The sequence below is a fragment of the Vicugna pacos genome, chromosome 15, assembly GCF_048564905.1.
Source record: "Vicugna pacos chromosome 15, VicPac4, whole genome shotgun sequence".
NCBI classification, from domain to species: domain Eukaryota; kingdom Metazoa; phylum Chordata; class Mammalia; order Artiodactyla; family Camelidae; genus Vicugna; species Vicugna pacos.
Window position 1 is genome coordinate 8,638,467 of NC_133001.1, and position 26,332 is coordinate 8,664,798.

The window sequence follows — 26,332 nt, forward strand, 5'->3', positions numbered from 1 at the left end:
CCTGGATGTCTTGGCTTGGATGTGGGGATGGGGGCAAGGGCAGTCCTGCCACATGACTCAGTGGGTTACACTTCAATTTTCTGTTGAAGGACAAATGCTCTCAGATTAGGCCAAAAAGCTGCATCAACTGTTTTATGTTTGAACCTGACCAAGGAGAAACTTTTCAAAATACAGCTCCATTGGTTTTTATGTACAGTCTTGCTGGAAGGCAAAAGGTAGACCAGATGACCACTTAAAAGTATCTATGACTGATTCCAGGACAGCCTGAGGTGTGGAACAGTGAATCAGAGGACGTGTCAGTTCAATTAGACAGCCTTTTTGATGAGCTTTTATCCACATAGTATGCAAGTTTGGCTGACCTCTTCGCTGGAGGGACTGGGTATTTGAAGGCTGAGCTCAGCCATCCTGCATGTTCAGCACTGTATGCATCACCGGGGCTTCCTGAATCCCCCTTCCTTTCCTTTTATTGACGGCATGAAGTCCACATGGTTTTGTGACTGGTGGCAGGCGTATCTGGCAAGTGGGTTAAAGCTCACGCTGGCGCTTCAAGTTCAGGACCTCCCGGGGACCCCACCACTCACGAGCTTGTACTGGAGCACTGCCCCCTAGTGTCGTAATGATTTATGTACCTCCCAGGTCTGTAATGATACCTCCCAGTATTGTAATGATCCCAGTAGCCCCGTGGCCTGGATCAAGTCACTCCATTTCCTGAGCCTCAATTTCCTCATATGAAAAGCAGGATGATGGCCCTTCACCACAGCGCTGATGAGAAGGGCTGGGTGCAACACTGCCACCTATTCGGGCTTAATACCCCCGATTTTTTTTTTTTTTAAGTCAAATAATGTCTTCCTTCTTAGGCCTGCAGCAGTCAGCAAGTTAAAGGATTCTTCCAGCCAAAGGGGTTTTCAGAGATGGACAGAGGGAGGCTGTCTCCTTCCTCCTTTTCCCTTTCTTCTTTTAAACTATTTTTGTCCTAGTGGTCACAGCAGTTAATACCTAATGCAGAACCATGGAAAATTCAGAAGTGTGTGAAGAAGCTGATGACAAGCTTCAGCCATAATCCATCCCACCATCCAGAGACATGAGCTTTCTCTTTATCTGAAGAGACCAGGTTGGGTGTGGTCCCGTCCCTCATTCAACAGTCTCCATTTACTCTGCAAAGTTAACAGCAGCCAGGCCTTGAGCAGCTCCTCCCTCACTTTTGGGAGTTCCATTCCGGGATCGGTGAGTCTGGGCTCTGACTTCGAGTCTAGTGCCGTGCTGTCCTAGTCTGGAGCTGACCCCGGAGGCCGGGGGCATGGACCTTTAAAGGCTGGTACCACCCAGGGGGAGGCTGTGCCTGTGGCAGCCGTGGGAGCTGCGGGGAGAGGACCACTTGCAGCATCTTTCCACTTTGGGCTCAGGATGCCGAGGGGTGCAGGCTGTCTGTTCTGTCTGCACACTTCCCACTGAAGTGGCAGCAGACAGGCGCACCTGCCTCTCTTGTGCGCGCACGGGGCTTCACAGATTTTAACAGAAAGTCAGACAACTTAGGAATCTGCTACTCTTAGACCTTCTGTTCCTTTTATATCTACAAGGAACAGCCCGTAGAAATGTGATTTCATGCTCCAGTGGTTACATATACCTGGTCTTCAGTGGGACAGGGAAGAAAGTGACCTGTGACAGGGAGCGTCTTTCATGATTTGCGAACTCTGGCTGCTCTCCTAAGAGGGTGAATCCCAAGCCAAGTCTTGGCTGAGTGGGCTCAAGAGTGTGAGGGTACAAACTGGAGATGGAGAGGAAGCAGGAGGTCCTGGGGACAGGGGCAGGGGAGGGGCTGCTGGAAGCAACAGGTGAGAGGTGGAAAGAGGGGCGGGGCTGAACTCTGCGGAACCACGGGGGTTGTGGCACATGGTATGGGGTGTCCATTACCTTCTCTGTCTCCCCACAATGGGTGTTACATTGTGGAGATGGATTTGCTCGGAGTTGCAATCAATTCCTGGAATTCTGCCTCAAAATAGTCAAGAAGAATGGCTGCCAGAGCAGACTCATTCGGGTTACATAACAAAAGGACATGCTATTTTGGAGGAGGCCGTTTAGGCACCAGGGTCCCTGCCACGCCCTCCCCATTATCACTCAGCGCCTTACTCTGAAAAGGGCTGCTCAGGGATCTGTCTCCCCACGCTGTTCCCTGAGCTCCCCGGGGGGCCCCACTCACCTCTGGGCCCCCAGGGCTGGACAGTGCTGCTTTGCTGACCCATCCTAACTCACCCTTAGTTGAGTTTTAGTTCACCGTCTACCTGGCATCAGGTCCTATGGCAACTCGGGGAAGAGAGAAAATGGCAAAGACACAGGCCTGCCTGCTAGGAGCTCATGGTAAGAGATTGGCTCCAGGGAGACATCAACATGGACAGAGGCACGAGGTGGGGACCAGCCTGGTGCCTGAGTCCTGGGAATAGCTCCTCCCACCACTGCCCCGTGTGCATCAAAGATACACAGGGAGGGTGGGCGCGGGGTCTGGGAGGCCCACGGGGCTTTGCACACCAGCTTAGGGGGCTTTGTCTTGAAGGGTTCAGTCCTTAAGTGAAACGAGTGGCCAAAAGGCAGGGTCCCCAGTCCCCTGGCTGGTGATGGGCAGGTTTGCATTTCCAACATGGCGTTCGCGTTCGGTTTGAAAGAGCAAAGTTAGAGTTAAAATTGTATATTTGATAAATATCAAAAGGATGGCTATCACTTTGGAATACAATCTAAATTTGACTAGATTTGGGCTAGAGGAGCAGAAATTAGAAAAAACGGTGAAGGAACACCATCCCGGGCGACAGGGCGCCATGGATGGGGGGAGGGGATGCAGGGCAGTGACTGGCGGGCCTGGTTTGCGTTTTCAGAACAGCGACTCTGGCTACTGATTGGACAGTGAGGAGGTGGGGAGTGGAGTGTATGAGAGCAGAAAGGCCAGGCAGAGACCATGAAAGGGATGGGGAGAGGCTGGCTTGACTCCGGGTGGCGTGCTCTGGGTGAGGGCGCTTAAGACCAGAGAATTTGGTGACAGAGTAGGTGCACAAGGGAGAAGTCAAAGCTGCCTTCTGGGACCCTTGAGAGGTGGCCAGCTGGGTGGGGGGAAGGGAGGAGGCGCTGGCTGGAGGAGAGAGGCTCTGGTGTAGGTTTGGCCAGAGTGATGGTCTGTTCTGGCAGGTCATTTTTAAGGTGGCCGTGGGGCACTGGGGTCGGCCAAGGCCCTTGAGTGCCTGTGACTTGCCACAGTCTAATAAGCAGCCAGCCAGAGTGTTTTTTTTTTTTTTTTTTACAGCACCATTAGGTGCTGATTTATTTTAAGGACTGCTGGGAAATTCTTAAAAAGAGTCATGGTGGTGCAGACAACAACACCCTGATATTTGTCGTGTTTGTGTTTTCCAGTTTCCACCCGGATGTTTGAAATCCCGTAGATGTGGTCAGCGACCCCGGGCGTGGAGCTGAGAGTGCAGGCTGAGCGCTGAGAAGAAGCAGCCTGGGACAAGGCTGATCCAGCCTCCTGGTAAATAGTCTGTAGCTTTTGGTGGTGATGGGGGTGGTGAGACACATTTTTTGGCTGGGTCCATTCTCACCAGGATGAGCTTCTAGACACTCAGGTCATTGCCATGAACTCCCCCCATCCTGCTGACTCCAGAGCTACCGTGGAATCTGAAGGACCTTAGAGGTCACTAGTCTGACCCCCAGCAGGACAGAAGCCCCTCTACTGCATCCTGTGGTCACTCTGACTCCCAAGGAGAGAGCTCACCACCTAACAAGGCAGCCTGTCCGATCTTCTCATCACTGAGCAGCTCCTGCTGGTGGAAGGTTCACCCTCATATCCGCAGCTAGAATCTGCCTGCATGTAGCACTTGGTTCCCTGGTTCTGGCCCCTGAGGTTCTAAAGAATCAGCCTGATCCCTCCTCCACATGGCAACCCAACAGATATTTGCAGGCAGTTGGAGTGAAGGAGTGCAGGATGGGGGGCCAGAGACAGGCCTGGTTGAAATCCTGACTCCACTATTCCCTGTGTGATCTGGGGCAAGTTAGTTAACCTCTCTGATTCAGTTTATCTGTAAAGCTGGACAATAATTTCTCCCTTTTAGAGTGGTCCTGGGAATGAAACTAAATCACAAATAGAAGTTGCCTGGTGCTGTTCCCTCACCAATTCTCTGACACTACCCTGAGTTACAGGGCACATAAGTGCAAAGGCAAGGTTATGGACAAGACTCCTTCCACTTCAGGGGCCAGCTGCAGGTGTGGTCCCCTCACCACCTGCACTTCTGACCGACTTAACTATAAATTTGATGGTTCCCACAATCTCCCTCTCAGTTTCTATAATTCCCTGGGATAACTCACCGAACTCACTAAAAGCGCTGTAACAGCAATTACAGTTTTATTATAAAAGATCCAACTCAGGAATAGTCAAAAGAAAGAGGGGCAGGGTCAAGGGGTTGAGGGCAGGGTGCAGAGCTTCCACGCCCCCTCCTGGTGGGATCCGTCACTGCCCAGCGCTGCGGTGTGCTCATGAACCAAGAAGCTCCCCCAGGCCTCGGTGTCCAGCATTCTTTAATGGGGCTGTGTGTGTTATTACTGGCATAAGTGATTAAATCATTTGCTACCTGACTGAATGCAGGCTGCAGCCCCCGTCCCCTCCCTCCCTCGGCAGTTGGGGTGGGCTGAAGTTCTAACCCTCTAATCACGTGCTCAGTCTTTCTTGGTGGCCAGTCTGTCCCTTGAAATGTCTTAAGTGCCCACTGCTAGTTACCTCATTTGCATAAAAACTCAGGTTTGGGGAAAGCGGCTCATTATGACTAACAAAAGATACTCCTCAGGTCTTCTGGACATTTTAGAAATCTCATGGTGTTTTGAAGCTCTGTGCCAGGAACCCGGGCCAGAGGCCCCATGTAGTCGTTCTCTTTTTCTTTTGTTTAATTGATGTATAGTTGATTTACAATGTTGTGTTAGTTTCTGGTGTACCGCATAGTGATTCACTTATATATAGACATATATGTCTTCTTCTATCTCTGAATGACGTCACGCCTGACCCCACAAGTGCCGATCTCCTGTGATCTTTACACTGTTTCCCTCCCTTTTCTGGGATCTCCAGGTTGCTGTGTTCCCACTATCTGGTCAGAGAACAAGGCATTCTCGTCGGTCTTTTTCTGGATTTTCTTTTTGTTAATATAGCTCGAGATTGAATTAGTTTGGGGACTAAAACATATAATTACAGTTATTTAGTGTGCACCTGTTTACAATTGAATCATAAGCCTCTCATTACTTGAGTTTCTAACGCTACGATGAGTCTAGCCCCTCAATGGCACATAATGAGAGCCAATGCTAATAGCGCTTGCCTCACACCAGGCACTGTGTGAAGTACTTCACGTACATTAACTCACCTAATCCTCACAACAACCTAAAGAGGAGCTGAATAGTTGCAATCGCCATTTAATATATGGGGAAAGTGAGGCACAGAGAGGTTAGGTAACTTGCCCAAGATCACACAGCTCTTAAGGGGCATAGCTGAGATTTGAGGTCTAGTTCCAGAGGCCATGCTTTTAACCACTAAGCTGTACTGCACACAACTTTGATCACCTCCTAACATTTTGGGAATGGAAGGAAGGGGCACAAAAGGATGCCTCTGGTTCACAAAGCCAAAGAGTTTGCCCAGGCCCTGGCTGTCTTGGTGAGAGAGTCAGGGTCTTCATGTCCTACCTCACCCCATCAGAGCATCTCTGGAGCAGCCCTATGGGCCTGGGCTCTAAGAAGTGAAGGCAGGCCCAGGGGCTCCTGTCCATCAGGCCCAGAACTTCTTCATTCCTCATGCTATATAGGGGAGAGCTACTTCAGAGCCTTCCCAGACCTGTTCCTGGGAAATGCAGCCACTCCAAAGGGAAAGGAGAGGACTGACTTTTTCCTGCCTGGATGAATAGGATTTAGGCCAGGAAGATTCAGCACCAGGCGGAGCCAGTCCCAGAGAAGCTGACAGCTCAGTTGGTTCTGAAGCTGGTGGGACTTGGTGTTGGAAGGAACGCAGGGATCTCCCCACTCACATCCAGTTTACCCATCGGGGGGTGGCTTGTTGCTATTTTTAAAGTAACATCAAAGACTTGGGGCTGTCAAGGTGCCAAAGAGAATTAAAAGGGTTGAGTACAGTGGAGTGATGTCTCTGGAAGAATTCTGGTTTGCAGCACTGTCTGCCCAGAAGGATCTGGGTGGTGACCCGATGTCTGCATGGCTCCGATGCGTTCCCACTGTGTTTGACCTCGCCGGCTCTTCTTACTGCCCAAGTACCAGAGATGAGGCTGGGTGGGAGCATGCTGAGGGTGAGGTATTCCCATGAGTATCCCATGCACGTGGGATTGACTTGCAACCACAAGGCAACTGTCAGGAGGTCATGTGTGTTCTTTGCATGTTTCTCTTTTGGCATTTGGCTTGAGGGAGAGGCACTGGGGAAATGTAGAAAGAGGGTGTCTTGTTCCAGGAAACCTGGATCTTCTGTTCTTCTGCCTTCTCTACATAAATGTGTCTCTCTCCACATAGTGTCAGAGCTGGAAGAGGCCCCAGAAGTCCGCTGTGTTCACTCCCCCTTTTAGAGATGGACAAAATGAGACCCAAGTGGGCAATTAGTTGCCCAAGTCCATGCAGCTACAGAATGTCAGAACTGGGGCAACACTGCAAGCTCTGACGTCTAGTCCAGAGCTAATTCAACCAGAAACATTCCTGATGGACTCAGGCACTCGTTCTCTGCTTAGATGAAGAATCGAGCTTTCAGTGTCACTAAGTCCAACCTCAGTCATTCTAGCAACCTGCCAAATAGGTTTCCAAATACTTCTTTGGTGAATGTTTATTTGGTTTGTTTGCTTTTGGCCACTACTCCCAGACGACTCCTTCCTCCATCCTCCACCCTCCATCTCATGGACATGGCTGGTAAGGGTAGTGCTAATTGGGGGAGATTTGGTAAGCGTTTTTATAAGGGATGAGTAATTAGTGGCAGAATGAAGGTCAGAGGTCGTGGTTTTTTAAACTTGTATAAGTGTGTGTAGGGGAGGTTGTGGTGGCATTTGAATACAGATCCACCAGTAATTCTTTTCAAGAGGCCAAAGTCAAAGTTGGAGAAACGCACTGCGCAAAAATTCCCTGCCTTTTAGAATTTCCTCATTCTTTTTTCCCTTTCTCCTGTGGATTTCCCACCAAATGTTTTTAGGAGATTTCTTCGAGGGTTTACATTTTAGATCAAGTACGAATTCCCAGTGAATAGCTTTACACTGCGTGGATAAGCCTCACAGAAATGGCCCCAAACGTCTGCAGGTCGCGCTCGCACTTGGGGACCGGTCTACTTGAACCGGAGTGTGGCCAGGGAAGCCGGGCGGTAGGGCAGGGAAGGGCGGTGGTCCCCAAGCCGGGGCCTTATATTCACTTAGTCGGACGGTGCTTTAGCGCCCCCTATAGGCCGGCAGTTGCCGGAGCCCTGCCCTCCAACCCAAGGCCCCGCTCACACCCTCCTGGAAGTAGCCGCAAGCCAGGGCGACTCCCCTCGAATCCAGGTCCTGTTTTAGGAGACGTGTACCCCGACTGGGAGCCCCTTCCTCCCTTCCCCGCAGGGTTCCAGGAGTGGACTGTACACCCAGCAGGACAATGAGTGAAGAGACTGTCCCCGAGGCTGCCTCCCCGCCGCCCCCGCAGGGGCAGCAGTACTTCGACCGCTTCTCCGAGGACGACCCTGAGTACCTGCGCCTTCGCAGCCGAGCCGCGGACCTGCGGCAGGACTTCAACCTGATGGAGCAGAAGAAGCGCGTCACCATGATCCTGCAGAGCCCGGTGGGTGGGGTCTGCCGCGGGCGGGGCGGGGGAGGAGGAAGGAGGCCGGGGCTGGGGGAGTGGGGGGGTAGTGGGAGGGGAGGGGATGGGGGGGGAGTGGGAGGGGAGGGGGTGGGGGGGAGTGGGAGGGGAGGGGGTGGGGGGGAGTGGGAGGGGAGGGGGTGGGGTGGGGGGAACGCTGATTCACCCAGCGAACCTGAAAGATAAGTAACTCCTCTTCCGCTTGCTCTGGGTCGGAGCAATTTTAAGCTCTCTGAGCACCGCGCTCTGGCAGCGTGGGTGTTTGAGCCTCTCCCTGGTCGCTGGCGGATGGCAAAACCTGGTTTCTGTGCAGCGGTTTGGCTCGGTGGTAGGAGGAGGTCGGTCTGAGAGACAGGAGCCCCATCTCGGTTTCTTGTGTCCTTTTGAACCTCAGTTTTCAGTCCTCCTTTCCCTCCTCACCAAAAACTAAGAGAGACGTAAGAGACATTTGTGTAAACCGGCTTCCAGCGTGGGGCGCCACGTAAGCGGCTTGGGGCCCTTTTCTGAACACCACAAAGAACTGTGTCCCCAGCCCTCATGTAGGTGGGCTGCGTGTGACCCTGGTTGAGAGCACACAAGGAGCGCTCAGACCTCACAGGACAGCGCTAAGGGGAATGGGCCCGAGGTCTTGATGACAGGTGACACTGTGTCAGGAGAAATATGACAGGTGCTAAAAGCATTAGAATGACAGAAACCCTGAGTGTGACTAGAAGGGATGGCAGATGTGATAGAAGTGGCAGAGTTAGTACCAGCCGAGGTTTGGGAGGCCCCCAAGGACTAGACTCTTCTCAGGCAGGAGATGGGACAGGAGGAGCTCATGATGCTTCTATCCTTTTGTAGATCCCCCAACACCTGGGTTTCCTCCTGAGTGTCCCCGGCTGCCACCTGGTGGGCAGGCACGCCCTATTTGTGGCCAGAGGGTCTGAAAAGCCGGGCTTAGGGTAGCGGGATATCAGAGTGGAAGCGACCTCTGAGATGATCAAATCTTTTTGTGCATGAGGAAACTGAGGCCCAGAAGAGCCATAAGCCTGGCTAGTGGACAGGCAAGGTGGCACACTTTGTCATCCAGTTCTGCTTTTTAAAGTGTCTTTTAATTGCTAAAGTGAAGTCCTGCCATGTCTGATAGGGGGAGGGGTCTAGGTATCACTAAGACACAAGAAGGCCCTGGAATCTGGAGTATTGCCCACAGGACAAAGGGAAAAGGATAGGTTCCCAGCATCTCCTTGTTGCTGCCCACCCCCACCAACATCAGTTTGTTGAGGCTCCTGAGGTCCCAGTGGGACAGCCCAGTGCCCTCTGGGGCCCAGAGATTCCCACGTGAGGCCCTGGCCTAGCTGACCCAGGGGCGAGGGGTGGGCACTTGGAAGAGGGGCCCTGGGTTTCCTTCACTGGACGCAGTGGGAGAACCAGCGCCTCGGGTTTGGGGGGCTGCTTCAGTCTTTCAGGGAGGAGCTGGAAGGCCTCATCCAGGAGCAGATGAAGAAGGGGAACAACTCTTCCAACATCTGGGCCCTGCGGCAGATCGCGGACTTCATGGCCAGCACCTCCCACGCAGTCTTCCCAACAGCTTCCATGAGTACGTGGAATCTGGGGAGCTGCCAGGAGCAGAGGTGGAGGGAGTTGAGGGGGTGGGAAGGAGCACTAAGAAGCAGCTCGGTTGCCAGGCTACGGAGTGGTGCAGCTGCATTAGGGGACCTGGGGGAGCTAGGCAGCCGTCCGAGGGGTACCTGGCTCTGCTTCTGATGCTGCTATGATTTAAAGGCCCAATGGAGAATTATCCCTGATGCCCGGGAATAGGGTGGGGGTGGTGATGACTTAAGGGAGAGAGGAAAACAAAAATCACTGTACTTGAAAAACCAAGAAATTGCTGTTATCAATATTTTGGTGTATATCCTTCCAGCCCTTTTCTCTTAACGTACACAGGCTATGCAAAAAAAAAAAAATGGAACCACATTATACATACAAATTTAATAGGCTTAGGATATATTGACTAATTTTTCACAGAATAAAATATGATTCTGTAACATAATTTTTGGTGGATCTATTCTGCACATGGCTGAATAGGCCATAGTTTATTTAATCAGTTTCCCGTTTTGGACTTTTAGGTTGTTTCCAACTTTTTGCTATGATGGAAAACAATGCAATAAACATCCTTGTAAATAAATCTGTGATTATATCCATGACTATTCCCTTAAGATAAATTACTAGAAGCAGAATTGCCAGACTGAATTATAGGCATGTTTAGAGACTCTAATGCATAATTCAAAATTACTCTGGAGAAAGATGGAATCAATTTACATTCCTACCAGAAAGGCAAGAGTGCCTGCTTCCTCCACCCTGATCTGTAGTATTTGTTACCATTCAATGTATATTTATTTAATTACTAACTACTAATGAGATTGACCATATTTTCATATACAAATTGGGCATGATTTTCTTTTTTCATAAATTGCCTATCACATCTTTGCCAGTTTCCCTACTTCGATATTCTTTTCGTACTGATTTAAAAATCATTGTAAAGTAAGGCTATTTCCCTACTCCCCTGTCAAATATATTGCAGATTTTTTTCCCAGTGTCTCCTTTGCCTTTTAATTTTGTTCATGATAATTTTGTATTGTAGAATTCTTTAATTTCCATGTAGTTGAATCCACTATTATTTTCCTTTGTGTGTTCTGCTTTTGACTACATGCATAGAAACACCTTTCCCATGTTTTATCATACAGCAAAATACCCTTAACTATCATTTGCCAGTTTTTCTCAACCATCGTACAAGATGATTCTTTAAAATAACTTTAGAAGTATTTTGTCAAGTCTCTCCATCTACCTCAAAAGATTTCTTTTGGGATTCTGATTGGGATTACATTAAATGAATATATTAATTTGGTGGAGAATTTATTAATGTACAATTTATATTAAATATATGCTGCATGGAGAAAAGGAAATTTATATATTTTGTTCACTATTGGAATAGGGTCCTGGACTTAGAAAAGTAGCTGACACATAACAGGTGCTTTAAAAAATTTGCATGAATGAATTTTAAATCTTTTCAGAAATGACATGTATCTTCTGTGTATTTAAGTCTTCTTTAATATCCATTAGAAAAGTTAGTGGTTATTTATACAGTCCCTACTAATTTCTTATTAAGTTTATCCTGTTAAATTTTATGTAACTTTGTCCATTTTTTTTCTTTTTCTTTTGCAATTAAATCATCCTTTTTTTTTTCTTTTTTTCCTTGAAGTATAGTCAGTTTACAATGTCTTGTCACCTTCTGGTGTACAGCACAACGCTTCAGTCATACATGAACATACATATATTTGTTTTCATATGCTTTTTCCTTATAGGTTACTACAAGATACTGAATATAGTTCCCTGTGCTATTGCTATACAGAAGAAATCTATATATCTATTTTATATACAGTAGTTAGTATCTGCAAATCTCAAACTCCCAATTTATCCCTTCCCTCTGGTAACTAAAAGTTTATTTTCTATGTCTGTGAGTCTGTTTCTGCTTTGTAAATAAGTTCATTTGTGTCTTTTTCTGGGTAGAGCTGTTATCTAGGGAGATCGTTGGATATATATGTGCTTTGGAACTAGCCCCTTATGGAACTCTTAAATTCTAACATCCTCTCCATTCGTTTGGGTTTTGTATATAGAAAAATCACATGATCGGCAAATAATGGTCATTTTGCATCCTTCATTCCAGTATTTACCTTTTTGGTTTATTTTTCCAGCTTTTTGATTACATCCATTAGAGCTCTCCGAACAGTGTTTAATAATAGATTAGCAGGTCATCACCCTTATCTTGTTTCTGACTTTAATGGAAATTCTTTTACCACAGGAGTTTGAGATAGTTATTCTTTATCATGTTGAAGAAATATCTTTTTATTCTAGTTCAGTATGGGTTTTTCTCAGAAATGGATATTGAATTTTATAAAATGCATTTGGGCATTTATTGAGTTTTCTTTACTTGAACTATTGATGTGATGAATTATATTAATAGATTTTTGAATATTGAACTCTTTTTTTCATTCCTGGAATAAATCATTTGTGGTTTTGATGCATTCTTTTGAAAATACTCTACTGGATTTGATTAGCTGGAATTTTATTAACTTTTACACCCATATTCACACATGATAAAAAGCAGTTCTCTTGAGCAACCTTCATTTAGTGTTGGTACTAAGGCTATAATTTCCTACAATGAATCAGGGTGATCCCCACCCACCCTTTTCTTTGCCCTGGTGGTGTTTAAATTAGATAAGAAGTCTCTGCTCATTGAAGATTTATTTTTCACTTATAAATCCGTCCAGATCTGGAATAATTTTGGTAACTTTTTTTTTCTTAGTTTCATCTAAAGTTTTTTGAAATTTTATTTTGCTGCTGCTTAGGGAAATTTTGGTCATATACTTTATATAAAATAATCTATTTCATGAGGCTTTAAAAATAACTAGAGTGATTTACAATATTATTTTTGTCATTTAAACTTTGTGTTGTGAATGAGATGACATCCCATTCTCATTCTTGGTGCCATGTATTCCCAGTTCCTCTTTATTGACCAATCCAGTGGTTGGTTTATTCATAGATCGTCTCATGGAGGCCAATTCTTGAACTTACATATTGGTTCCACTAATTTTCTTATTTCCCAATTCATTGATTTTGTTTTCCTATTCATTAATTCTTTTCCATAACTTTTCTTTGGTTTATTTTATTATTTATATTTTGTCTTCAATAGAATAAAATGGATTTCATTTATTTTCATATTTAATTCAACAATAAAGGCATTTAAAGTTATGACTTTTTTTCTCTGAGGATAAATTTGGTCTTACCCTGTAAATTTTGATATCCTTTATTGTTAATTTCTAGTTTGCAGTTGCCGTTTTGGTTTTATTTTTATTCTAAAATAAAATAAACACACTCTGGGAGTGTGTTTTCTCATTTCCAAATGGTGAAATTTGTAGTCTTTTAAGGGTTTGTTAATAACATCTAGTCTTGTTGCATTACGTTTAGAAAATGTAGCTTATTTAATGTCTGTGTTGCGGATTTATTGAAATTTTCTTTGTGGCCTAGTAATAGCATATTTAAATGATGCATGGATGTAGACTGTGTCTCTGGGCATAGTATTTAATCTATATCTTCATTTGTAGTTTTAGATTTTATAAAAACTGAAAGTTGTGTCGTCTCCCACTGTGTTTGATTTCTGTTCATTTCTCTCTGAATTTCTGATAGCTTTTGCTTTGTGTATGTATCTTGACGAAATGCTTTTCAAAACATAAGTGTTCTTTATAGCTACAGCTTCATTATGGATTATGCCTTTAGTCCGTATAAAATGACCTACGAAATGGGCCTTTTCTGTCCAAAAGCATATTGTTTTCCCTGACTTTTACTTTGATAATATTATGGCCTCTGTTTTGGTTTGTTTTTATTTGCCTGGGATCCTTTCGTGTGGTCCCTTTGTTTACCTGTTTTCTGTCACTCTGCTTCAGTGTTTGCTTTTATCAGTTTCCAATAATATTATCTTTTCACATCTCTTGCTGTAGCAGAGAAATCTGAAACTCTCTACTATTGGCTTCTTTGTATGTAACCAATTTTTTTCTAGATGCTTGTGGATTTTCCCCCTTGCCTTGTATTTCAGGAATGTAGTCAAGAAGCATGTAATTGTAGGTTTTTTCTTTTAATGGACTTCTCCCCCCTGGAATACACGAAGTCCGTATAGTTTATATATATAACGTTTCTGCTTTTTTTTTTTTTCAATCCAGGAATTTTTTCTTCTATCATATCAATACTGATAACTTACAGCCAGGCTCTCTGGTCTTTGCCTCCTGTATCTATCATATTTTTTTCTCATCATTTTCATGACTCTGACCTTATACACTTCTTTTTGAGAGAGAAATAGGGCTGATGAGCATTCCCATTGCCTCGCTGATCAGCATCTCAGAAAGACAGTTGGATGGATGCCTGAAAATGTGACTGGTGCACACCAGGGTGTTTGAGTTGGAGAATGTGGAGACAGGACGTTCCAAGTGTCATGAGTTCAGGCCTGGATAGGTTGTTCTTTGTCCAGCTCCATTTGCCTTAGAATTTGTTTGTTTTCTTTTCCCCCCTATATAGTGAGTTATTTAGTCAGCTTTCAGGGGTTTTGATGACTTTTCATCTTTTTCTATATTTTCTTAGGTACTGTGAAATAATGGCTCAGTTAGATCTGTGTCGTAAATGTGGCGCTGAGCCATCCTAGCTTTAGTGAGGCTGGTCAGAATAAGCATTATGTCTATGAATAGGTCTCTTCTGGGCCTGTGGGTGGGGTAATCTTTTTAGGGAAGCTCCACAGGGTTGGGGAGGGAAACTCTTTGATATGGGACACAGAGAACAAGACAGACTGAGTGTTTCTAGACCTGTTCTGGCCCCCTGGCCATCTCTGGGACTCCATAGCTATTTCTAAGAGAAGGATTCAAAGAGCTCTTGAGTGACTCAAGAGAAGGATTCAAAGAGCTCTTGAGTCTGAAGACCCTCCCAACAGCAGCCCCCACCCCTACCCCTGCCTGGCTTTGCCTGGGAGCCTTATGCTTTTAATATGCCTCCCTTTTTGCTGCCGGGGTGAAGCAAAGAGGTAATTACTTGTCTGGGGAACTAGAGAGGAGGCAGGGATCCCAGACTGGTGAATTTGAACTCGAAATCCTTAACTGTGGGGTTTTGTTACTGTTCTTCTTGCCAGATCAGCTGAGCCTTTGGACCACTTTTGTCCCTGTCAACTTCATGTACTGGACGTATGCCCTGGAGGTGTACCACCGCTGGTGGGCAGGGGCCTCCTGGGTGCACCTTCCTGACATGGGGTGTTCGGGGCTTCCTCTACTTGCTTTATGCACCCAGTCCACCTGCATATTCACAGACCATCTCATCATTTCACCTAATGGCAAACCTGATACAGGACATACATCACATGGTGTAGCAGTGAGGTTTATGGAGATGGTGGGAGCTTCCGAAGAGCATTTAAATCCATTAAAGGCTTTAGTGGGATGCTGGGAGAGGCAGCATCAGGAGGCTCCCAGCCAGACATCATTTTCAGCCAGAACCTTTTCCTATTGATTCTTTTATTGTTTCCTAGACACTGACTGATCAGAGTGCTGGGGCTCAGATGCCCTCCTCTGCCTTCCTGAGACACGTAGGCAGTGGTCATCACGGTTAGTAGGACAGACTGGGCGTCACCTCCTAGACCCTTTGGGTGCCCTGAGCGTAAGACTGTCACACTCCCTAGGCCCATTTCCATTTTACTTCCACATCCCCCTCACAAGCCCAGAAGGAACCATAAATAACCAAGGGATTACACATTCAGAGGGGAACAGACGTGGCCCACCAAGGCCTCCGGCCCTTCAGCCAACCATGGCCACACTGACTTCTGGAAGTTTCTAACTTGTCAAAAAAAATTGAGGAATTGACTTCTTGTCTGATTGGCTTTCTGTTTGCCTTGTTTCCCAGTCAGAGAAAGTGTTATCTCACACAGTACAGTCAAAACAATATGATAACAGTAGGCCTGATGATTAGTAACAACTTCTTTGAAGCTAACTGGTGAAATGTCCCCCTATTTCTACTCAAAAATTTATTTATGCTTTTATTCAATGTCCATCTTAAAATTTACAGCAAGCTTGGCACTGTGAGAACCTTTCATTCAGTGGCCTGAGTCTTGTTATAATTTTCGACCAAAAGCAATGCCGTTTTTATCTGAATGAGCAGAGGACTTCCTTGGGCACAATTTCATGGAGTTTCTTCTCTGGGGTCAGGGTCAGAGAATGTTTAATTCCGTGCCAATGGAAGTCTCTGTGTAGTGCCAGTGCCAGTGAGAATTTGGAGAGGACCAGGGCAAAGAAGAGGAGGGCAGACAGGAACCCCTGACCGGCAAGCTGCCCTGTCTTCCCACAGGCTTCTCCATGATGACCCCCATCAATGACCTCCACACAGCCGACTCCTTGAACCTGGCCAAGGGGGAGCGGCTCATGCGGTGCAAAATTAGCAGCGTCTACCGCCTCCTGGACCTCTATGGTTGGGCCCAACTGAGTGACACCTACGTCACGGTGAGGAGAGCGTCTGGGAGGGGGGTGGGGCACTGCACGTGGCCCCTGGAAAATCCAAAGGGGGAACTCGTGACCCTTGGCATGGCTGTGGTACTGCTGGTGGCCTGTGGCCGAAATTCAATGAGCCCCTCCAAGGTTTCTAACCACTGCACTTACCTGAAATCGGTAACCTGCCCAGGGGGCACTTCTCTGGATGAGGAGCCAGGGATTTCTGGATCCTAATTCTAGGGCTACCTTTGGCCACTGGGAGATTCCTCTTGTAGCTCCATTTCCCCAGCTCCAAGTAAAGATGGAGTCATCTTCATCTCTCATGGGCCAGGAGGAGATAAGCGTTCTTGGTGGGGGGTAGATTTGGGTACAGTAGATTTAGAGGAAGTGGGGATTCAAGTAGCGTGTCCTTGGAAATGACCCCTCTCCCTCCTTGCTGCTGAGAACATGTGTCTTTCCTCCAGCTGAGAGTCAGCAAGGAGCAGGACCACTTCCTGATCAGCCCTAAGGGAGTTTCTTGCAGCGAAGTCACAGCATCCAGCCTGGTGAGTACAGTCTGGCATCTCACCACACATTTCTTATTGAAATGACAGTACCCTGTCTGCTCCTACAGTGACAGGTCATCTCCAGGCTAGCCACTGCCATGCTGTCCTTCAGGCAGTTTGCAGTCTGGTGGGACAGAGGAGTCCCATGGACGCCAAAACAGACTCAGTGCTCAGAGCATGATGTGACCAAGAGACCAAATGTGAGATGCAGGCAGCAAGCACAGTAGGAAGGAGAGGGGAGGAGAGATGGGCCTGGAGACCTCTGGGCCTGGGATGGGACCACAAAGGCTGGAGTCGGGAAGCCTTCCTGGTTGGGGCTATACGTTGGAACAACAGCCGGTGCTTGGTCCCAAAGCAGTGCAAGACTCTTCTAGTGCCGGTGCTGTGCGAGATAGCTTCTGGGTCTCCTCCTGCTCCTTTTAGGTGTGGTAGGAAGAAACTTCTGGCATCAGTTTCTCTCAGGAGAGATTTCGGGGCTGAGGGGAGGGAAGCAGTAGAAGGGACTGTCTTAGAAGCAGAAGGGACCCAGTGTCTGTTAGATGCATGGGCTGTGGCTGCTTGATCGTGTGCTTGGGAGCGGAGAATGCCACCTGTGGCCTCTGCCAGGCATGAGACACACTCATGAGCCCAGGTTGAGTCCAGGTACTCAGTTAAAAAAGCAGGCTGACGACGTCTCAGAGTCTCTGGGCAGGGCAGGATCAGGAGGACGGGCCAGGCCACTTTACAGGCAGGAGGGGACACTGGTGCCCAGGGAGGGTACATGACTTGCACAGGGCCACCCAAGGCGGTCATGGCCAAGTCAGACTGGGACCACAGACACAAGGATGGCCCAGGCTCTGTCTTTAAGGCATCCGTGGTCTGGAGAGGGAGACAAGCGAGGCAATCAGTGATCACACTCTGAGTGAAGAATGTTCCGAGGCAGACTAGAGATGATATAAGCTTGGGGAGCCTGGAGAGGGGTGCCGAGCCCAGTGGGTGCTGTAGGAGCTGGAGGGGATGAAGGAGGAGCTTCTAGGTTGAAACTGTGGTGAAGGAGCAGAGTTCTCAGTAGCCAAGGGGCTAAGCGGACATAGACCAGGGCTCAGGGAGGAGCTGGGCAGAGGCGACGGTGCCCTCGGCAGGAGCACGCCAAGGCCAATGCTCGCCAGATCCTGGTGCACCTGAGGACAGGTGGGTGGCTGAATCTGGCTCACATATTCTGTCTGGAGGTGAGGCTGGGTAGGAGAGAGGGACTAGGAAATCGATGGCATTTAGGCTTTACTCTGCTGGGCACACAGAGCCTTGGAAGCATCATGAGGCAGGTGAGTGACGTGATCAGGTTCCCGTTGGAGAAATTGCATTCTGACAGCTGTGTGGAGGCAAACCATCCTTGGGACAACCTGCAGGGGCTGTTACAATGATCTGGGAAGGAAATTCTGGGCCAGCAGTCTTAGGGGGCCTGGTGAAGCCAGGTTGAGGGTGTGGGATTGAATTTGAGAGCTGGTGGGACATTAAGGAGAGAGGTCAGCTGGCATTTGGTCATCCTAGGTTCAGAAGAGATCTGACCTAGAAATACAGGTTTGCTAGCCATGGGCATGAGATGTTCAGGACATGCACAGACGCTGGGCTGCTCTGTCTGGTTGTGCAGCTCACACACTGCACAAGGGAGCCTGGCTGGTAGGGTGGAGGAGGGGAGGATGAAATCCCAACCTGCACTCCACTCTAAGCTTGTCCTGGGTACTGGGCTGCTTGTTCACATTTGCTCAATGGCAACATCCATACACCAAGCCCCGTGGCCCCGGGGCCATCCGCAAGGCAGGGTACCGTTTGCCCCCTGGACAAAGGCACTGCATGGGGTAGTGCTGTCCTATTAGGCTGGAGAGATTCTTGAGTGACAACAGATCCCACATCCAAGGCTGAGATAAGGAACACATGGGATCAGAGAGAGACGATCTGAGAGAGGGGTGTCTGAGCGGGCCACACAGCAGACGGGCTGGGCGAGCTGGGCCGAAGGGAAACCAGGGTCTGCATCAGACCCTCGTGGGTTTAAGCACCGGAGACAGGAGGGTTGCTGCCACTTTCAGGGGTCAGGAAGTCATGTTCATCCTGTAACATTCACTTAAAATAGAATTTTGAGAGAGCGGGTTTGTCGAGCGTCTTACTCACGCTTCTGCTTAAGCCACTGCTGTCGGTAGCCTGTTCCATCCTTTGGTCCCATCTCGTCTGCCCGGCTGCTGGGCTGGGCAGGGTGGACGTGTGTGGAACTGCCCCGTGTGCTGCCCTCAGGATGTATAGGTGCTGCAGGTTAAGGGCCAAAGCTGTTGTGATTTTTAGAAACTAAAATCCGGCTTGTTAATTTCCAACAAATGCCTCTAGTCAATACAGCTGATTACCTACCGCTGCCGGGAGACTGCAGTGCAGTGGCGAGCAGGAAGCGTGTTCAGCCCGAGGGTGTTCAGAGTGGGGGGTGCTGTCTGAGGATTTGGGTTGTCTTGGTGATTTGGGGGAGGAGCCTAAGAAGGAGGCATTGGATAGTGCACTGTCAGCTGCCAGACACCGGACAGTCCTATGGGGGAGGGGGACGCGGAGGGAGGCTGAAGCTGCCGTTGGTACAGCAGTGGCAACAGTGAGTGTCTCCTGTTAGCCGGGAGGAAGCGTGGGTCATTTTTGCCTTTGATATGATTAAAGAGTGACTTTTGTCTGGCTGTGTCAGAGTCCAAAGAGGTCTTCTCCGATGGGGATGTTCTGTCAGCAGCTCGTGCACGCATGCACACACACACACACACACACACACACACACAAGCGTGTGAGTTTTAACCATGACACCCACCCGCCCCTTGGAGTCAAAAGCAGATGATAAGACCAGTGAGTGACTACTTTCCACTTGTCTTTTAAGAACTAGCTTCCAGGCAACTCGTAAATGGGTGTTCATTATGCTAGTCCCGTTACGTTGGTGTAGAAGCTAAACTTTTTTCAAAATAAAAATTAAAAGAAAAAGGCTCAGTTTCGATGTCACTTCCTCTGGGAGGGCTTCTCTGCACCCTCTGGTCTCCTGGCATTAAAGACTCGTCCTATCTGCTTCTGGGGAAGTCTGTGAATGACTCTCTTCTCCCACTTTGCTGCTCCAAGTGTGGTCCGTGGCCCCGCAGCAGCGGTGTCGCTGGGAACTTGTTAGACATGCGGACTCTCTGGCTGTTCTTGGCCTGCTGAATCCGAATTTGACAGGGTCTCCAGGTGAACCTCAGACACAGTAAAGTTTGAGAAACTCTGCTCTGGCATTCTTCATGCTGAATTATCACCCGCCAGCCCGTGTGCTCACTCTGAGGGCTGGGCGGTGTCTCTTGTCCCCACCCCAAGCACAGGCATTGCCCGGGGTGAGGTGGGTGGGCGTGTGCCCGGGGGAGGGGAGTGAGGGGCCCCCTGCCTGCCGGTGACCCAAAGTCTCTCTTCCCCTCCCCTCTGCCCAGATCAAGGTGAACATCCTGGGAGAGGTGGTGGAGAAGGGCAGCAGCTGCTTCCCAGTGGACACCACGGGCTTCTGCCTGCACTCGGCCATCTACGCCGCCAGACCCGACGTGCGCTGCATCATCCACCTGCACACTCCAGCCACTGCGGCGGTGAGTGTCCCCTCTTCAGCCAGCATTTCAGTCCCCGAGGCCAGCAGTCGACCCCCAGCACCTGTTTCTCTGAGGGTCTCCCTGAGGCTCCCCTGCCAAGCTAGTACCAATCTCCCCGTTTAAAACAGTTCTGGAAAGATTTCCTGGAACTCAGGCCAGGGTGAGGAGAGGGAACACTCAATGTGGGGACCTCCTCTCCATTTTTCTAACTCTGAAAGTCTCAGTCGGGGGAGAAAATGTAAAGATGTGCAATGTTCCTCCAGTGCACCCCCCACCTGCTGCGTACCCAAACTGGTACCCCTGACCTCGGTGAGGGTGACCCCTGTGTCTCTGCTTAGGTCAGCCTGGCACCAGATTTTGATAGAAGATCAGATGGTGGGAACCTGCACTGTGCCCACTTTTTGCTGCCTGGGGTAGGCTGAGAGCTGGGGACAGGAGCAAGGAGAACTGGGAGAGGGTATAAGGAAGACCCTCAAGGAGCAGGTTGTACCCCAGAGGTCTCTGGGAATTTCTCATGTCTACCTTAGATGCTGCAATGCACTTGGAAAGACAGCAGACACCCAGTCTGCATGTTCCCTCAACCCTCACTCCACCTTACTGACGCCCAGGCCACTCACCTACAGAGGCAGAACAGACCTGTCACTGGCTTGTGGTTTTCTCTGCAAAGCATGCTGATTACAAACACTCAGACCTTCCAGAATTTGGGCTAAGACTGGACAATGTATTTGTGCCTAGGGTTCATTTCTGCAGAGCCCGGCTTCCATGTGGGGCAGGATGAGTGAAGGAGGGCGAGAAGCTCTCCTGACCTCTCCATGCTCCTTGCTTTTAATAAAAGGCAGGACTTGGGACGTGAGGATGACAGCCTGGGTTTTAACTCTGTTCCCTGGCACTTGCATTGCCCCATTGCTAATAACATGGGGCTTCTCAATGGGCCTCCCTGTCAGTGAGGAGGCGTGACTGTTTCTGCACTGACCGCAAAGCTGAGGGTCTCAGCCGACTCACCCCAGGGACCCTGGACCCTGCTTCACCCCAGCCTGGTGCCAACTCTGCCAGCCCTGCCTCGTCCCGGGTCCTAGGGCAAGAGCCAAGCAGGGGAGGGCAGCAGCACACTGTCCCTTGACGGTATTCTTTGCAGCAGTTTTAGAAGGTGATGTATTGATGTGGCTGCTGTGAAAACTATGATGAAAAGACATTAGAGGAAGCAGCAAGAAAGCAAGAGCTGGGCCAGTGGGGAGGGTGTTCATTTCTCCTGTGCTCGCTCCCTTGCCCCACCCGTCCCCACATAGAACTTGACCGTGCCCTCTGAGGAACAGCTGTGACAGAGGGGCGGGGGGACCTGCAGTGCTAACCGTTCTGTCGTGTCCCTAAAGGTGTCAGCCATGAAGTGGGGCCTCCTGCCTGTGTCCCACAACGCCCTGCTGGTGGGGGACATGGCTTATTACGACTTCAATGGTGAGATGGAGCAGGAAGCTGACCGAATCAACCTGCAGAAGTGCCTTGGACCCACCTGCAAGGTGGGTTTGGCTCAGCTGTTCTGGGACGATGCTCTGGGGTGGGGTTGTCAAAAGCCAACATCCCAAAAGGGACAAATGTTCATTGGAAAATGTTTATAAGTTGCAGATAAACAGCACCATCAACAAATGGATTAATAATCTTTAACTCTACCCTGAGATTTTAGTGCACACCCCCATATATAGTCACGTAGACTGACAAGACTAGGATTCTAAAATATAGTTTCTTCTTTCTCATTAGCATTGTGAGTAAACACCTTTGCGCATTATTGAATATTTTCTCCATCACTTTTAAATTATACCGCATTGCTCTGCCACTTACCTGAACGGTCCTCTGTGATTGGTCATTGAAAAGTACCCCCCCCCCCAATTCTCTCTTAATGTAAACAACTCTGTGATGAAAAATCCTTCCAGCTAAATCTTTGTGTGTGCTTGGGATGATTCCTTAGGCTAAATTCTGAAGGATGCACTTTTAATCCATGTGCTGCCCAAGTGAACGTGAGGATGCACATTTGACAGCTCTTTTCCTGTTCCCAAATTGCCCTCTCCTCCCATCATGACTAGTATGTGAGAATGCTCTTTCCTTACAGCATCCCCAAACTTTGTTATCACTTTTTTTTTTTGCTAACTCTAAAGAGATAAACAATCTCATTATTATTGTCTGATTTAAGTCTGAAGACCTATTTTATAGCAGCACATAATTACGGCGGGTCAGCTTGGTACAGGAGGTTTCAGAGCCACGCCTGGGTTGATGGGGGCTTATCGCCTTCCTTGAAAGGCACTCACTCCCTGAGTCGAGAGTCCCCGTCTTTCATCTCCACCGCAGAGCAGAAATCCCTGCCACGTTCTCTAAAGCCTCATTAGCGGTGCCAGGAGAGGCGTGACTTTCCCATCTGTGAAATGCCACCAAAATTTAAGAGACGGGGTGCTCATTATCTGCAAAATCCTTCGTGGTGCAGAGTCATGGTCTCTTTCCATTTTTCTGGCTCTTGAGAGGAAAAAACTCCAGTTGTTTTCAGTCAGAGAAGATGTGGTGATTAGGCCAGGTCCCAGGTGCCGTGAGGACAGATCTGATACGTGGATCTGTGTCCCAGCTCCCAGGTGGGTATCCTCTGTGTATCACCCAGAGAGTTTTTGAGGATAAAACCAAACAAGAAGAGTTTCCGACAGGGAGGGTGCACCCAGACCTTGAGATAGATTCATCTCTGTCTTATCCCCTTTGGCGATCTGCCTGCCCCCGGCTGAATCAGCGACATTGCAGCGACAGGGACGGCCTGGGTTCTGGTTCTGACTCTGCTCCTAGTTAGCTGGGGGACTTTCAATTTCTTTAGGCTTCTATTTCCTCATTAGTAAAACTAGTGAGATTAGAAGGTCGCTACGACCTCTTTCAGGGAACTGAAGATCTTAGAGTTGCCAGGGCCTCCTGGAATTCACAGAGATGAAACCTGAGGGCCAGGGAGGTGACCTGACTCACCTGTCTCTGCAGAGCCATTTCTCAGAGGGCCGCCCCCCTAGGTCTGACTCACAAGTCGACTACGTAAGTCAAAGGAGGGCAAGAGATTGCTTTGAGCTTGGACCCTCGTATTAGACAGCAAATCATTTCATTCACTTTAACACACACATCAGTTTTTCAGACTTCTAAGCTCTTCAGGGCCTAAAACCCTCAGGCATTGCCCAAAAAATCCCACCAAGCTATTCAGTCTCAGTTTTAAAAAGCATCTTCAATTTCTTAAGGTGGATGCTTTAAACCTGCTTTAGAGGTTCAAAGTCATGGCGGGTGGCATTAGGTGTGTGTATAGGGCGAATGAGTAAGGAATTGGAGAGGGTGGGGTGCGCTCCAAGATTGGATTTGGAAATTGATCTGTGTAAAATGAAAAATTTTCTCCCCCTTAACTAAAGTTTCAAGGCTTAAAGTTTTAATTGGCTGTTTATGCCTCTACAGATCCTGGTGCTAAGAAACCATGGAGTGGTTGCTCTAGGTGACACCGTCGAGGAGGCATTTTATAAGGTCTTCCACCTGCAGGCTGCGTGTGAGATACAGGTGAGCAGGCCCAGGAATGGCTCTGATGGGGGACCGCGGGCAAAGGTGGTGGCCCCATGGGCTGCGATTTAGGGTGACCTTTGAGTGTAGCCCTCTGTAAGTCTGACCCTGTTTCTCGGCCTTGGCACCATCTTATTCTTCTACAGTTTCACACTTAGAATCAGTTTTGTAGCTTTAAAAATTTTTTTATCATTGTCTAACAACCAGCACCCAACTCTTGGGGGTCAGTGCTCAGGATGGGGAGTTGCCTGGGCTCACCAATAGGACAGTGGGAGGAACCGTAACAGGGTATAAAGGTTCTTATCAGGCTGGGGGTGTACCTGTTACATCTAGCTGTGCCCCCCAGACATCACACAGGTAGGTCTTCTTTTCTTTCTTTCTTCAGAGGAGGGTAGTTTGCAAAGACTATGAATGTGGTCAAGTCCAGAAAGAGCCGTGGAGAGCAGGCCAAGGTCGCGTGTTAACATGGCAGGCCTGACACCAGGGAGATCCCAAGGTGGTGTCCAGGGAGCCCCTCCTGAAGTTCTCCTAAGCAGTAAAGGATGAGATAGAGGATGGGTAGGAAGTGTCAGTGGAACTAGAAGAGTTAGTGGAGAAGCAGTACGTAAACACGCATCCTGTAGTTTTATCAGATAACAATGTAGCGTTGGAAAAGCCAAGCACGTGCTCCTTTCAGTGTAGCGAGCCGTCAGGGGTGAGGTGGGGGCTTTGCACCGCTGACTGGACTCCACCCTTCGCAGCCCTGGGCTGTGTGCCGTTGGGTTGGGGACTTGCCTTCCGCAAACCTCCATTTCCCATTTCCTCAACTGCAGACATGGGTCTCTACATAGACCTTGTGAGGATGACCTTTCAGACAAGGAGAGGTGTGGCTGATGGTGTTTTTAGGACTCAGTTGACAGAAGTGGAGGCTAGCTGCTCCAGGATGAGTCAGCTCTTTGCAGGGCCCTTTTGGTGTCCCATCTGCCCTCTCCTGGCTGGTCTGGTCAGAGCAGCGCCCCAGGAAGGCCTGCCCTTCACTTGGGCATTATGGGGGAAAATGCGATAGTCCCAGAAGCATCACTAGTGGAGGCTCTACAAGTGGTACCTTTCTCAGTGGCTTTTAGAGGAATATGCAGGGAGGATGGTGATGAAGAGGTGTTAGAAAAAGTGATGTGAGATACTCCTCACACCCCCTCCCCCATGTAATAAGACTGGCCCTGAACTCTGACCCCTGAATGACGTTAGAACTTGGCAGAGCCTCTGGCATGTCCACTCTGAACTCCGAAGAGTTCCCCATCTTCCTTCCGAAGAAGAGGCTTCCTTCTCGTGAAAAGGCTTTATCTCTTTGCAAAGACAGCCCAACCCTGAAAAATGAATGGAGAGAGGTGCCCGGGTGTCCCCGACAGAGTAGAGTGTGCCTCCCCCAGACTCCAGACCCTCAGAAATGGCCCGTGTGCAATTTAAGCAAAGCGAGGATGGCCACCTGGCAGCTGGGGAGATGAAAGGACAGAGCTGCCAGCCACTGGCCCGACAGCCCCGGCTGCCTCTCTTGGCCCCGCCTGCCGTCACTTTCTTTTCAGTCAGGACCAGTCTGATGTGACCTTGTTGAAGCGCATCAGGCGATGGGGGTGGAGAACCCCCAGAAAAGCTCCAGTGGCTTCTTTTTTCAGCTGGTGGAGCAGGAAGGCTTCCAGAGGGAGAAATGAAGCTGGAAGATGTGGAAGAAAAACAGGAGAGATTAGACCAAAGGTGTGGGTGGATTAAGGCAAGGAAGAGCCCAGGTACCAGCGACCTGCAGATGCTGTTGGGACTGCAGCCCCTGGACGGGTCATATCTGGTCAAATGGCCAGCACTGAGGTTCTGTTTCCATTGTGGGACTAGTTTTCTCCCTCCATAACCTTGGCAAACAACTGGATGTGTCCGTGGTCATTTCAGTGGTTCAAGGCTAAGAGCCTATTCCATTCTCCTGGGAACAGCCTTCTCTGCTCCCCATCAGTTTGGGGTTCCAGGAAACTGGGTCATCCTCAGCAGAGAGAGGCGGCTCCCTGCTCTGCTTACAGGCAGATGAGGAGAATCTCAGGCAATTCTCCATCTGCTACCCATCGCCATGGAAACGGATAGGGGAAGAGGGAAGTGGGAGGAGACAGGGCTTGCAAGGATGTGGGCAATTCACTCCTCCTCCATGAATGACCAGTCCCTAGGGGATATTGTTTCTCAGCCTTTCATGGTAAAACCTAAGAATTTATTTATCATAAATATTTATAGGGCACTCCCTATGTACCAGGTGCTATTCTAAGTGCTTTATAAATAGTACCTTAAATAACCCTCATAAGGTAGATGCTGCTATTTTCATCTCACAGATGAGAAAACTGAGGCACAGAGAGGGTACATAGCTGCTTAGAATCACCAGCAAGTAAGTGGCAGAGCCAGGATCCAAACGCAGGCAGCCTGGTACTCAAGTCCAGGTCCTAAACACTATGTTGCACTGCCTCTCATGGCAGTAAGAGTTGGTGGGAAAGGTCGGCCGACAGGCTGGGACTTCTCCTCAGGGGGCTGGCACTTCAAGTTGGGGTTTTAGGGTCCTAGGGCTGAAGCCCTGACTTGACCAGATAGGGGTCCGGATGAACGAGGTAACGGATCAGCTAGCTGGGGTTTGCTGCCTTAGAGAGCGTGTTCCCGTGCACTCAGCCTCAGTGCTGGGTGTGAGGGACTTGGGAATTAGAAAACTTGGCAGCAGAGGGCAGAACGGCGACCAGTGAATGAACGTAATCAAAAGGTGGTTTCA

The 26,332-nt window shown here is 48.8% G+C and overlaps 1 protein-coding gene across 1 annotated transcript in view; it reads left to right on the top strand.

The window, feature by feature from the left end:
• The first annotated feature begins 3,424 nt into the window (after positions 1-3,424).
• Positions 3,425-26,332, top strand: part of ADD2 (adducin 2) — a 44,193-nt gene continuing 21,285 nt past the window's right edge. Inside the window, exons 1-8 of the mRNA XM_031676512.2 lie at positions 3,425-3,511; positions 7,590-7,806; positions 9,265-9,403; positions 15,736-15,887; positions 16,340-16,420; positions 19,867-20,016; positions 21,387-21,530; positions 23,470-23,568. Of these exons, the coding sequence (XP_031532372.1) occupies positions 7,624-7,806; positions 9,265-9,403; positions 15,736-15,887; positions 16,340-16,420; positions 19,867-20,016; positions 21,387-21,530; positions 23,470-23,568 (948 nt within the window). The 5' untranslated portion in view covers positions 3,425-3,511; positions 7,590-7,623. The remainder of the gene's footprint in view (positions 3,512-7,589; positions 7,807-9,264; positions 9,404-15,735; positions 15,888-16,339; positions 16,421-19,866; positions 20,017-21,386; positions 21,531-23,469; positions 23,569-26,332) is intronic.